The 14,604-nt window shown below is 42.2% G+C and overlaps 1 protein-coding gene across 1 annotated transcript; it reads left to right on the top strand.

Moving 5' to 3' along the window:
* The first annotated feature begins 4,565 nt into the window (after positions 1-4,565).
* On the top strand, positions 4,566-12,096 carry LOC139471356 (cdc42 homolog). The gene is made up of 5 exons (XM_071253676.1): positions 4,566-4,801; positions 6,039-6,155; positions 9,586-9,771; positions 10,419-10,616; positions 11,924-12,096. The coding sequence occupies exons 2-5, from the start codon at positions 6,060-6,062 to the stop codon at positions 12,005-12,007; spliced, it is 564 nt and encodes a 187-aa protein (XP_071109777.1). The 5' UTR covers positions 4,566-4,801; positions 6,039-6,059; the 3' UTR covers positions 12,008-12,096.
* Positions 12,097-14,604: the final 2,508 nt, after the last annotated feature.

Genomic DNA, 14,604 nt, shown 5'->3' with positions numbered 1-14,604 from the left:
TGGATTTTTTCAGGATTAACATCTTGTTTCAATTTGGGGATGGAGACGTAACAGGATAGATCAGTATGAATACATATACATATGTGACAGTTGGTTGACCAAGTGAGTTGATGACAAGTCGCTGCCTTTGGGACGAGTCCTTTACTTTAAGAGGATATCTAGCACTATATTATGTTTTTAACCTTGAAATAAGGTCACGCGGTTTTGTTTTTTTGCTCTGTTACGGATTTTCACAGGAAAAGACCCGTCGGAAGGTGGGAAAGACCCGCAATACAAATTTGGTTAGTTTTCCCTTTCGCTGGTAAAAGAAAAATTGATAAAAATCATGGTTTAATGTGGGAGAAGAGCTTGCAACACAACTATTGCTATAAGCAATGCAAACTTGACGAATCAAGCAGGAATACTGTTGTGCATCTATGCATGCTCTCAATTTAAGTGAGTGAGTGAGTATGGTTTTACGCCGCTTTTAGCAATATTCCAGCAATATCACGACGGGAGACACCAGAAATGGGCTTCACACATTGTACCCATGTCGGGAATCGGCGTGACGAGCCAACGCTTTAACCACGAGGCTACCCGACCGCCCCTCACAATTTAAGGGACAAAATACAAACTTTAATTTGACTCCCTTGTACAATATATGACAACTTCAGAATTCAGTAGTGCAAAGTCGCAAGACTGAAATACAAAAAGACCTTATATGATACTAAATTATTTGTTTGTTTGTTGTTTAACGCCGCACTTAGCAATATTCCAGCTATATGACGGCGGTCTGTAAATAATCGAGTCTGGACCAGACAATCCAGTGATTGACATCATCAGCATCGATCTACGCATTTGGGATATGAAAAAATAAAAATATCATACCGCATATTCTGATCGATCACTACCTTAAAGCAATTCAGTAATACGCCCGAAAGGGGACACACATGACGTCCAGAACTAGAGAGGAAGAGCTTGTCTGGGAATCTCCATCTCTGGGGTCTTCCTGCCCATCATCAATACCAGGTTAATTGCCCATATGGACTATAACAAAGCCTTCGGTCCCAGTCCATCACCATGTCGAGCCGACCAACGAACTACAGATAATATTTTCATTTACACTCTAACCCATAAATTTCAGTCATCAAAGAAGAAATTGTATGCAGTAAACTACGTTTATAACGAACACGCTTTTGTCGAACTGACCGACATAACGAACTTTGTTTTAAATCCCGACCTTTTTTTGTATAAATGCTGTAAATACGCTTATAACGAACTACGGTTATTACGAACTAAAATTAGTGGTCCCTTCGAGTTCGTTAAAACCGTAGTTTACTGTACCATTACTTGCTTTGTCGACCCTTTAGACACTGTTTCGAGAAATGATCTTCTTTACAAGATGTACCAACAAAACATTACTGGCAAAACATTTCCTGGTGATAAGCACTATGTACACATCTCTCATATCTCGGGGGCGGTCGGGTAGCCTAGTGGTTAAAGCGCTCGCTCGTCACGCCGAAGACCCGGGTTCGATTCCCGACATGGGTACAATGTGTGAAGCCCATTTCTGGTGTCCCCCCGCCGTGATATTGCTGGAATATTGCTAAAAGCGGCGTAAAACCAAACTCACTCACTCACTCACTCACTCTCATATATCCGGCAAAGTGAAACGTTTTGAACTTGTACATTGTTTATGTCACGAGAAATTAAGTGGGTACTGACAAAATTACATTTGAAGTGTCTTGTGCCTCCGCTTGTGCAAATAATTTTAAATTCAGATTCCGGTTCGAACAATGTGTCACCTCTATCCGGAAACACATGTCTGTCAGAAGAGTGACAAACACGGTAGATTGACAAAGGGAAAAGGAGTTACCTCCCTTCCCTCGTACAATAATGTAACTCTACAATAGTTCATCATCAAACCGGTAGATGTCAGGGCGCCGAGAGTCTGAGTTATGGTTATATCGGATCGATAGTTTAAATAATCATTGCAAACACATAGAACGTCTTTACGTTCCTAAACGAAAATCTTCTTTGTTTTATAAACAATGAAGAAAAATTATAAATAGTCGATCCTTTGTTAAATTTCATTTTTGGTGCAATATACTTTCAGCATATCTTCGGGATTTTTTTTTCAGTAATTTTTTTATACAATTTACAGTCGGCAAATCCGTAAAGCAAATGAAAAAAGGTTTGGCCTAACCGCTTGAAATGTTTATGATTGTCTACAGTTGGCTGTTAAACCACTGTTGAGGAAGCAGACTATGACTGATTCACAAACTTTAATAATTGAATTAAGAACAATTTCATTTATGAGTTTCAGTCAGCATACAGACCTTCCCATCGTACAGAGACGGCCTTATGCCGTGTCACGAGTGATATCCGCGGGGCTGTTGGTGGTGGAAATGTGGCCCTGTTCGTATTGCACGATCTCCCTGCTGCGTTCGATACAATCTACCACACCCACAGAGACTGAAATGCGAGTGTTTGAACTAGATGGGACCGTTCCACACTGTTTTACATCATATTTAACTGAGAGATTCCCGTCTGTTGTTGTTCGTAGATCCCAAACATCCTTTGTTAATTCAGGGCCATGAAGCGGCTCGTTTGGTATGGTCTAATCAACGTCTAAACTGGAATTGCATCATGGCGGAGAGTCCATTTTTCTAATGAGAGTCGGTTTCTGTAACACATGGTAAACGGCCGTACACGTGTTGGAGGCAGGAAAATGCAGCCATGCTGAACACAACATTCTAGAGACCCATCCATTGGGTGGGGGTCGGTGATGATATGGGGACGGGTTTTATTCAGTTGCAAACTTGACCACTGTGCAGGGTTATCTGAACGGGCCTCGATGTCATGAGGACATCTTGGAGACGCTGACCACTAGACTTCATGGGTGATAACGCTAGATCTCACATACCACGTGCTGTTCCGAAATGCTTACTCCAGAAAGCCATCGAGACACTTCCTCACCAGCATGAAGAGCGCCCGGAGAGCGGAAGGTAGTGGTTCGATACCCGGCCGCGTCATACCAAAAGACGTTATCAGATGGTACTTGTTACCCTGTCTAAATCCCGGATGAGCAGCAACATCCTGAAGTTAAACGACCCCAAGACTGAAGCAATTGTCACTGGTCCATCTATTAGACGCTCCAAACTCCCAATTACTAATTTATCAGTTGGAGATGCAGTCATTGCCCTTTCACCAGTCCATGTTCACTTGACCTCGCCCTCTCCACGGAACATCATGTGGGTAATTTGTGTGAGAAGTGTTCCTTTCACCTGAGGAACATCGGAACTATTCGCTCACTGCTCAGGAAGGAAACAGCATTATAATCCATATTTGCAAGCATCGTCTTAGCACTCATTTAAACATTTGGTTTTTTTCACAAGAAATAGAGCTTTATGATAAAATTTGATATAGAAAGATATATCTTATGGATTAATGGTGTATGATTATTAACTGATACTGCATGTATCAGCATCTTCCCGAGGCAAGGGAGTTAACTGACTTTATAAATCCAGTTTCCACCCTTGCCGAACTAGGCTGGAATTCCTGGGCTCGGTTGTAGTGCCACCAGTGACTATTACGAGTTATGTCCCTTCTATGCCTCTCCAATCAGATTCCACCTCTCGTATGACTTGCATTTGCTTCAAACAAAACAGCGGCGCCCAGTCAAGACAATCTGATTTATTATCAAGTTCTATATTGTGATAAAACGGGTCTTACATCGTGAAATGCATCAAATCACGTGAGCACCTGGATTAAAAACATGAAAAGATTCGGAAAATATCTCTTGACAAGGAGTTGGCGGTGCACATGCTTTGCAAATCCTGCAGTCGACCGAAATCTGCCCGACAGTTTACGAACCGGATGTCGATTTCGTTGCACGATTTGGATTGGACTATGCATAGACTCATTAGTCCAGCCAAAATGCCTCGGGAAGATGCTGATACTGTGAGTGCCTGTGTCCTCAATTAGGATTCAAGTGGTGTAAAATTATTGTTACCCTGAGAGGGTAGCGAAAACCGTGTCATGAAAACGAAGGGGGCGGAATTCGCTGTGCAGAGTCGCTTCCCTTTGGCACGTCAGAAACCTATGATTGTGGGTTCGAATCCCGGTTCGCCCCAATTATGTTTCTAGGTCTGTCAGCACCATACTCGTGTTCGTGGGTTTCACCGAAGTGGTAAACGTCTGAGACCTGCATCACCTCGGGCTTTCCTCCCACATTAAGCTGACACGCCGTGATATAACCGGAATACTGTTAAAAGCGGCGCGTAACCCAACTCACTCACTAACTCCAGCAGCTGGATGGATGGTTTAAATCCTGCTTGGTATCACACATGTGGCAGAGATACCGTTAGTCCTGATATCAATGAGATTCACCATGTACAAACTTATAATGTCATCTCGACCTTGATACGAATTTAATCCCACCAACATTCTATTGCAATCATTGTTATTTCCAACTGGCGAGATAGCCACTGCAGGGTCAGCGTTCATAAAGGCAAGGTACGTCATTTATATTGGGATTTCTAAAGCGACTCTGACAATAGTTCTCGAATTCAATAAACTCCTTATCGCTCCTTAGTGTACTGTGTAGGGGGCATTCAGCTATAGGTATGCCTCCTATATGATAATACTCCAAACTACAATATAGCTTAAATCTATAAGAAACTCACCGACGGGACAGTGGTAAACAGCGTCTTTTGACAGCGAATACTAGAGCCATAACGTCCTCCTGCTCTTAATACAACGCAGGACCATCACGTCTTTACGTAGTCAACACATCATAGGATCATCGCGTTTCAAAATGGTAAGTGTTTTTGACCAGACACGTAAACATAATCCGAAGCAAAAAATTATTTTAACAAATGGTAGGGTCATTCTACCCTGACTCTATAACATGAGGATTACAGGGTAGAGGAGGTCCCCAACAACCTATGCTGGTTGTAAGACGCGACTTTATTGATCGGGGTGGTCAGGGTGGATGACTGGTTGATTGCCTGACAACGTCTCCCGACGGCGTGGATTGTTGTGCCTATATCAATCACTGGATTGTCTGGTCGAGAGTCGTATTTACAAGCTTCCGTCATATAGCTGGAATATTGCTGCGTCCGGCGTTAAACAAGACACACATTACATTCAATAGTACTCAAGCTACATCTTGCTCTCAAGATGGCTTCCGATTGGACGTGAACCTTGAATAACGTTTATACGACATGCGTCACTTTGGGCCCAGATATGATTGTTATATTGTTGATACAGTGTTGACCCCAACTCACTCCCTCACCCTCTTTGTATCTCTTTGCGTGATGAATAATAATTTTAAAGAGATCGCCTCATCTGCTACATAATTAGATCTATTCATACAGATTCAGAGTGACAAACAAATATGCACAAGAAAAGAAGGCAAGAAAGATGACTTGTCCTGTTGATCAGGACATGCTTACTCTCTTCGCGAACAGCTGGTGTCATCACTTATCCACAGTGATCCATTCATATAACTTTCACCGCTCTTTGCATTTGGAATCGGTTTCAGCAGCTAACCAAGACGGATTATTCTCTGGCGTTGAGGTTGTATGTTTTATATATGGAGCAATATTGCAGCAGCTCCAGCTCTTGGTGTCTACATTTTGTAGGTACAATCGAGGATGCGCTTACCAAAAAGATTTTAAAGGGCGGCGGAGGTTTTTGATCAGGGTCACAGTGAGTGAGTGAGTTAAAATGTAACGTTACATCGACATTATCTCAGCCATATAGCGACGATCAAGTCCAAACAATATTTTGACTTGCAATATACACTCTTCAAAAAAAAAGAAACGCACAAGTAGATTTTTAGTAAATCATTTCCCGTGATTGTTCAGGTGAACTCTTGACTTGTCTTTGCGTGTGTTTGGGTGCCACCCGAGGGGTAGGACATGCTCACTATTTGATAGTGATTCAGAAACACATGCACACAGGTTTGTCGGAATCCCTGATTGTTTTTTTAGCAGATGTTTCGAATGGTTGTGGAAAGGACTGATCGCTTTTATAATCATTGTGTATTTCAGATATGGCCATAAGACTTGACCATGTCCAGCTTTAAGTGTGTCGTTCTCGGGGATGCGGAGGTGGGGAAGACAACGATGTTGACAGCCTACTCCCTCGGCCAGGAGAGCAACACGAAGGTGATACTGTTTACCTTGAGACTGAGTTATATTCTATTGGGTCTAGCCTTTGTTGCCGTAAAGCTTTCGTAAGGAAATCTGTAGCAAATGATGTAATGTTCAATTAACCAGTCTTTAATTCAACGAGATAATGTTGAAGGTGTCGTCCTATTTGCCGATTAATCATGTATTGTTTACGCTCCCAACCCTATAATTTTTCTTGTCTTAATGCTAAAGTGAAACGACTGCTGCAGTTGTTGGATTAATTTTGTACGACATTTACCTCTGGAGTAAAAACGTAGTTGTGTCCGGTGCTGAAATGCCCTATTCGCGGTGATTCATAGTTCAGCAGGGTGATGTCGCAACTGCATTCCCAAACAAGCCCCAAAGGCCGTATTATTTTTTCTCAAAACAAAATATGTCGGGAGAAACATGCAAGTTCAGCCCTCTCAGTCTGTCAATTTCAGTTAACCTCGTTAACAGAGCCAAATGCGTATTTTGAGAGAATTTAAGTGCATGATCAACCTGTTTTAACTTTTAAAAACAGAATATTTGTCTCAGATCCAACAAAAGACAAAAATATTACGTTTTTAACAAAAATGTCCGATCACGAGTAATTTTCATAAACATCTTTTTCAATACGTGGGCGTGGCCCTTGAGACCCTTTGAACGAAATAGGGTGTCCTCGGGATGAAGCATGTTAAGTATCAGCTTCATCGGTATAGTGTTTTTTAATAATGCTCACGCAGCATGGTCAAAGTGCAAACGTCAAAATGTGAAATACGGAACATGATTAGAGCCCCACTACTAACTGAACAAATAATTTATATAATATATTTTAAAAGAAAGGTGAGGTGAAATGGGGTTTAACGTCGCGTCCAAGATTATTGCACTTATATAGCGACGTGCATGCACGTATGTGTGTGTGGCTGCTTGTACTAGTCCGGACTGATGCCGATTTATAGTGCTAGCTCACTGAGATACCATGCCGCAGTTTAACATGAATACCCCACTCTGACACAGTATACTGACTCCGAGCCGACCGGTCCTTGTTTTAGCCCCTTAATGCCGAGCCCCAGACAGGGTAACAACAAGTACCATCTTTTAACGTCTTTTGGTATGACGCGATAGGGGATCGAACCCCGGACCTTCCGCTCTCCGGGCGGACGCTCTACCACTAGACGACGGAGGCGGTCTATTGAAATAAAATGACTGAATAATGGCCATAGGAAGTTTCAGTTTTCAGTCTGGTCGAAGTGCAAATGGTCAAATCAAGGTTAAAATTTACAATATCGCAGAAACACAACAACCCCGGACCATGTTGTCCCCCGTTCCCAACTTCCCGTGTTCCCGTGGAGATTCCGTGTTAGAATTGGTCTTCACCATCTCATGTTTGTCGTAAGAGGCGACTGACGGGATCGGGTGGTCAGGCTCGCCGATATAGTTGACGCATGTCATCGTATCTCAATTGCATGGATTGATGCTCATGATGTCAATCACTGTATTATCAATGCTCATGCTGTCAACCACTGGATTGTCTGCTCCAGAATCGATTATTTAAGTTATGTATCGTAGAGTGGAGATATAATACCCTGCATAAACGAGGATGGTCATTGGTTCGGTTATAATACATGTAGTATGAAAAGTTAAACTGGCTAGTCCGGACACTGTTTGTCCGGAAACCCCGCCATTCGTCTGTTTGTTCTTGGTACTTTACTACGAGTCAATCCGGACATTTGTCAATCCGGACGATTTCAAAAGGAACGGTATGTTCCGGTTTTCCGGGGTTTCGCTGTTTAGGTATGAATGTTTTAGTCGGAGGCTGCTCCCCAGATGGTTTGATGAGCCGGAATAAAAAGTCATTTAGAATTAAAACACAGCGCCATCTGCATGCAACAGTGCTTAATATTTATTTGTTATTGTTGATATTTAAACACCATTTTTTGTATTTAGTATTCACATAAATAATATGTATAGTTGTTTGTTTGTTTGTTTGTTTGTTTGTTTGTTTATAATCAACCCTGAGCCAGACCACCAGTGGCTAGATCTACTTGATAAGGTTTGAAAGATGGCGAAGGATGGTGTTAATGTGTCAAGTGGCGCTAATGTCATTTCGACCCGTGAAGATCCTGGTTAGAATAGGTCTTCAGCAACCCATGCTTGCCGTAAAGGGCGACTATGCTTGTCGTAGGAGGCGACTAACGGATCGGGTGGTCAGGCTCGCTGACTAGGTTGATGCATGTCATTTGCGTGGATCGATGTTCATGATGTCAATCACTGGATTATCGATGCACATGATGTCATACACTGGATTGTCTGGTCCAGAATCGATTATTTACAGACTGCCGTCATATAGCTGTAATATTGTAATAATGCTGAGTGCGACGTCAAACAACAAACCACCAAATTTTACGTGTAGCCATTTCATGGCATTTTATAGTAATGTAATGGCATAGCTTTTTCAATGTGGCAGATGTGGTGTCCATTTTGAAAAAACGAATTCTCACGAATAATCTCGTGAACAATACGGGCTGTCGGTACTGGTGGGAATAGGTACTTGGAGGTTTCAGCTTGATTGCACCATGTTCTTCAGAAGATGTTAACATCGGACGACGGACAAGTCAGGCCATAGCATAAGCCCACATGACTTTAAGTCAGGTGGGTTACGAATCCGGACAGTATACAACGCTTAGAGTTCAAAATGGCGTGGGCTTGGACCAGAAATATAATACTGATGGCGAAACACTCGATTTATCATTCTTCAACACAACCGAGTTCTGTCCGATTCCGCGGTCGGGGAATATTTTGCACAAATGTCACCTCATGTATGTATCTTGCAGAAAATCACTTCTTGTGCAGAACCCCTGCAGAATTTTTTATTTTTCTATCGCAGAATTCGTCAAATACACTGCAGAATCATTACATGAGAATCGAAAGCCGGATCTAAATGTGTAAACGTTACATATCGTTACAGTCGTCATTTTACTTGGACTTTGTATTAATCATTCCAAATAAATATTTGAGTTTATGTTATATGGAAATAAGAAAAACAAACATTTACAAACGATATTTTAAACATTTTGCGTTTTAAAAAAAGATACTATTTAATAACCTGTAAGGTCAGCCTTTCATGTGCTCTTGTCATAAGTGAGTGAGTTTAACTGTAACGTCGCATCGGCGTTTTTTCAGCTATGTAGCGCCGTGAACAAGTTTCTTGCAATCTTGCAAATAAGTAATTAGCAAAAGATGTTGAAACAGACAAAGGCCAATTTTCATTTATACACACATGTCGTCAGAAAGTCATTAGTTTATAAGTAAATTCCAGAAAGCACTGTAATGTAATCTTGTAATGTAGAAGAAAAATGCCGCAGTGCAATTTAATTTCAGATGTCGTGGTTTGAAACTTATTGAATAATTATATATTTACATGCATAAAACTTTTTTGGCCAAGGTATCGGACAAGAACTTCCAAGTAACGGTTCCTGTCAAAGACAAGCCCTACACGTTATCCCTTCTTGATACTACTGGGGACGTCGACTGTAAGGCACGCCAACGTTCCAACTACACTGGCGCTGATGCTTTTCTCCTCTGCTTCTCCGTCATCTCTCCTGCGTCCTTCATGAATATCAGGGAAAAGGTGAGGGTGCTAAACAGCCACGCGGGGACTCCGGGTTAGAACTGGTCCCCAGCAACAAATGCTGGTCCAAACAGGTTACCTAATGGGTCAAGGGTCAGGCTCGGTGACCTGGTTGATAGTGTGTCATCGCACACGACGGCGTGGATCGTTGCTCATATTATCGATCACTGGTTTGTCTGGTACAGACTCGATTATTTACAGACCGCCGTCATATAGCAGGAATATTGTTCAGTGCAACGTTAAACAACATTGTCATAACACACATATACCTATGTTGGTCGTCACAGGTAACAAATTTTAAAAAAATATAAACTTTCATATTGAGATACCCGTGAAGATTAGAATAGGTCTTCAGCAACCCATGCTTGCCGCAAAAGGCGACTATGCTTGTCGTAAGAGGCGACTAACGGGTTCGGGAGGTTAGGCTCGCTGACTTGGTTGATGCATGTCATCGTATCCCATTTGCGTGGATCGATGCTAATGATGTCAAACACTGGATTGTCTGGTCCAGACTCGATTATTTACAGACCGCCGCCATAGAGCTGGAATATTGCTGAGTGCGGCGTTATACAACAAACAAACAAACAGAATGGCAGTGAACTCGGGTTGTTGTAGTGACAAAGTGATTGTTGGATTTGTATTTTCAGTGGGTTCCCGATGTACTGTTTCATGCACGAAACACGCCATTCTTCATAGTAGGGACGAACATTGACCTCCGAGACAACACCGACACTCTGAACAAACTTACAGAACAGGGTGAGCGACCAGTCACCGAGAAAGAAGGGAGACAACTCGCACAGCGCCTGAGAGCTAGCAAATATTTAGAGTGCTCCGCCCTTACACTGGTAGGTATCAAGCTCCTTCCCAGCGCGTGACACCCTCGTTACACTCTCGGTAACATCGCTGCCACCAGTGTGGGCGCCTATTTCAAGAATCTTGAAATTTGCCCTCTAACCCCAAATGTAGCAACGTTTATACTTTTGGAATGCCATCATATTACATTTTGAAAAGGTTTACGATTGACCATGTTTTCCAGATGAATTTACTTTGTTGTTTTGATAATCAGATTGGTTTGAGATTGCAGACAAACGGAAGATCAACCAACTTCTCCCTTACATTATTACCATATCAATTACATGACAGTTTATGAAAAATAGGACTTTAAATTGACAAACAGAGAAAAGTAATTTAGCAGGGGTAAGTGTATTCGGCGTCACGACAGTCGTCACTTGTTTGTAAACATAACGGTCATTAGGTTGCGAGTTCAACTCCAAGCATGGTTGGGGCCACCTATCACAGTGGGGAGATTTGACTGGTGGCAGCAATAGTATAGAGAGATCCTCGAAGGGGCTATCGCTGTGAGGAGCCTGGGTAGGTATCAAGCTCCTTCCCAGCGCGTGACACCTTCGTTACTATCTCGGTAACATCACTGCCACCAGTGTGGGCGCGGCCATTACAAGAACCTTGAAATTTGCCCTCTAACCCCAAATGTAGTAACGTTTATACTTTTGTTTATTTCTTTGGGAATGCCATCATAGTTCCTTTTGAAAAGGTTTACGACTGACCCTGTTTTCAGATGAATTTACTTTGTTGTTTGTATGATAAGATAGGTTCGAGATTGCAGAGCAACGGAAAATCAACCAACTTCTCCCTTACATTCTTACCATATCAATTACATGATAGTTTTAATGAAATAGAAATTCAAATTGACAAACAAAGAAAGTAATTTAGTTGGGGTAAGTGTATTCGGCGTCACGACAGTCGTCACTTGTTTTTATACCTAACGGTCATTCGTTTGCGAGTTCAACTCCAAGCATTGTGGTCATCTATCACTGTGGGGAGTTTTGTATAGAGAGTTCCGTGAACGGGATTTCGCTGTGAGGAGTTTCGGTGGGTGTTGACGAGTTTTTAGATCACTAATAAAAAAGCATATTTTCCTTATAATTTAAAGCACATTAACTCGATCACTATTCGAGCATCCCCATGATTTCGAGTTATCGACGGTTTTTTTGTAACTTTAACCTTTTTGTAATTCCTTTTAGGATAAAAAAAAGACGAAAATACATTCAATTACACATGTACTTGTAAAACAGAGATAATCAAACCGGTAGTGAATATGGACCTGCACAAAAAATATTTTTTGTAATTGCAGAAGGACCTGGACAAGGTGTTTGAAGAAGTCATTCTCACATTAAGTCGTCCACCCCCTGGCAACCGGACTTGTGTAATGATGTAAAGATACTAAATCATGAAATTTATTGGAACTATATTTTGAACACTGTTCCCTAGCTGCTCTGCTTGAATCAGATAATCTTTTATTGAAATCTTTTTATGACACTGAGTAGAGTCGATGATGGCATTAAACACGTAGCGCCATCACATTGCTTTGTAATGATCTTGGTATGTGATTATGTGCGGAGTCATGCCATAGACTCTGCTGTTTCAAGATTTCTTGAAAACGTTTTGCCCCTTGTATAGTCATTTGACAGGAAGCGCATGTGACTTTCTTAGTTCTGTAACTAACTGGAGACTTGGACTTTTCGTTTTAAAGTCTTCTAGCTTTTGATTCTGACCGGAAGTGATGTAATGAAACAGGAAGAGGATACGACCTGCTTATTAAGGTAGCTGGAAGCACGTGACTCTGTTTTGAAACCGCACTGCTTATTTGACATGTATTTTCTACCAATGTTGAATTGCACATTTTTTCCGTATTTAATGTGACGTTCAGGTGTTAGGTCAGGGTTTCATCCAGACAACAATTAAAGGTTTCAGTGGATAATCATAATTTAATTCACCTTTCGGATTCTGTGTCCTGACCCGATGGCCTGGGACGTTGATCGTGCCTCCAGTCACTGGTTTGTCTGGTCCAGAATGTTTACAAGCCGTCATATAGCTCGAATATTGCTGAGTGTGTTGTTGAAGAACAGCCTCGCAATGTACAGGCCGTGATTTGGGATCATGATACTTGGACTGTGTTTAATCTAGTATAAAGTCAGGACAGTTATGTATAAATTATTTTAGTGTTGTTGAATTCAACAAATAAATGAATGGACACAAATATGAAAGAAAATAAGTGTATTGTATACAATGTCATGTCCTTTTTTCTCCTTTATATTTCATAGGACAAACACGTCAAATGCGTGGAGGTATTTTGAAATTTTGAAATTTTGTTTTATGTTACGGTGCTGCGTTTAACACCTAAAGTGAGTGAGTATGGTTTAGCGCCGCTTTTAGCAATATTCCAGCAATATCACGGCGGGGACACCAGAAATGGGCTTCACACATTGTTCCCATGTCGGGAATCGAACCCGGGTCTTCGGCGTGAAAAGCGAACGCTTTAACCACAACCCAACCGCCCTTTACACCTAAATGCAGACGTCAGTACGTGTATACTTGTATCCAAAATACCAAATAACATTTAACGATTGTGAAACTGATGACGCACCAACGTTCCGCGGACCCTGTCACGCCTAAGGGACGCAACTCTGCTTATCGAAATGCGCAGCATTATACTACTGGGCCACCCGTGCCCCGATTCACGTAGTAGTGGAGGTATATTTTTCAATTGTAGTAGTTGATAGTCCTGTATAGATTTATATGATAGCTTAGGGTCGCGCTGAAGGGTCAGGTAAACACAATGATTTCGTTCCCCGAGATATCACTCATACGCGACGTAGTGACAGGTACTGAATCTCCTAGAAATCCTTTGTGAATTTGAACAGGTTTTGTAAGTGGTACATGCTTGACGATAAACTAAACACGTTACGGGAACACTGGTGTGAATACAGACATGTTTGAATGGAAACTTCAACTTGTTGAATGGCCCATTGATCTTCAGTAAACAGGAATAACCTCATATATGTGTTGTCATAAGCTTGTATGGGTTGCACAGCGCCTAGGTGAGGTGAGGTGAGGTGGGTTCGTCGCGTCCAAGATTATTGCGCTTTATTAGCGACGTGCATGCACGTGTGGGGGGTTGCTTGTACTTGTCCGGACGAGTGAGTGAGTGAGTTTGGTTTAACGCCGTTTTTAACAGTATTCCAGTTATATCACGGCGTGTCAGATTAATGTGGAAGGAAAGCCCGAAGTGATGCAGGTCTCCGACGTTTATCACTTCGGTTAAACCCACGAGCACGGGTATGGTGCTGACAAACCTAGATACATAATCGGGGCGAACCGGGATTCGAACCCACAATCATAGGTTTCTGGCGTGCCCAAGGGACGCAACTCTGCACAGCGAATCGCGGCGCCATAGACGACTGGGCCACCTGTGACCCCCTAGTCCGGACTAACGCCGATTTTATAGTGCTAGCCCACTGAGATACCATGTCCAAGTTTAACATGAATACGGATCCCGTTAGTCGCCTCTTTCGACAAGCATGGGTTGCTGAAGATCTGTTCTTACCCGGATCTTCACGGGTGTCGCCCATTCTTAAGTTCAGCACGCTCCTTGCACTTTAAACATACTCATTCAAACAAGCCGGATAAAATACATCAAATTAATTCAGAGGTCAGTGTAAACAGTTAACTCCCGACCAGACACATATGACACCTCGGCGGCTCAAATTATGTAATGTTCGTGTTTCGTGTCTACCCAGTCGACGTAAACGTGTCTGGGTCAGATTGTCGCCCTTCATGGCCCTTTGTCAGCACAATGACCGTGCTCATTTTTTAATCAAAGAAGTAATTGTCTTCGACCAATCTCTTTACTCCGTCTTTTGTTCGTTTGTTTCAACGCAGTAACGCCGCACTCGGCAATATTCCAGCTTATCGCTGCGGCCTGTAAACAAACGGCTGACCCAACCACCATATACAACGCGTGGGGATTCCGGG

Source organism: Haliotis cracherodii, unplaced genomic scaffold, assembly GCF_022045235.1.
Source record: "Haliotis cracherodii isolate W230 unplaced genomic scaffold, xgHalCrac1.p SCAF_22, whole genome shotgun sequence".
In the NCBI taxonomy this organism is placed as follows: Eukaryota; Metazoa; Mollusca; class Gastropoda; order Lepetellida; family Haliotidae; genus Haliotis; species Haliotis cracherodii.
This window is presented reverse-complemented; position numbering and strand designations above follow the sequence as displayed.

Excerpts from the sequence above, each read along its gene's own strand:
- LOC139471356 (XM_071253676.1), top strand. The coding sequence starts at position 6,060 with ATGTCCAGCTTTAAGTGTGTCGTTCTCGGGGATGCGGAGGTGGGGAAG. Across the intron at positions 6,156-9,585 it reads GCCAGGAGAGCAACACGAAG|GTATCGGACAAGAACTTCCA; the intron begins GTGATACTGTTT and ends TTTTTGGCCAAG. Across the intron at positions 9,772-10,418 it reads TCATGAATATCAGGGAAAAG|TGGGTTCCCGATGTACTGTT; the intron begins GTGAGGGTGCTA and ends TTGTATTTTCAG.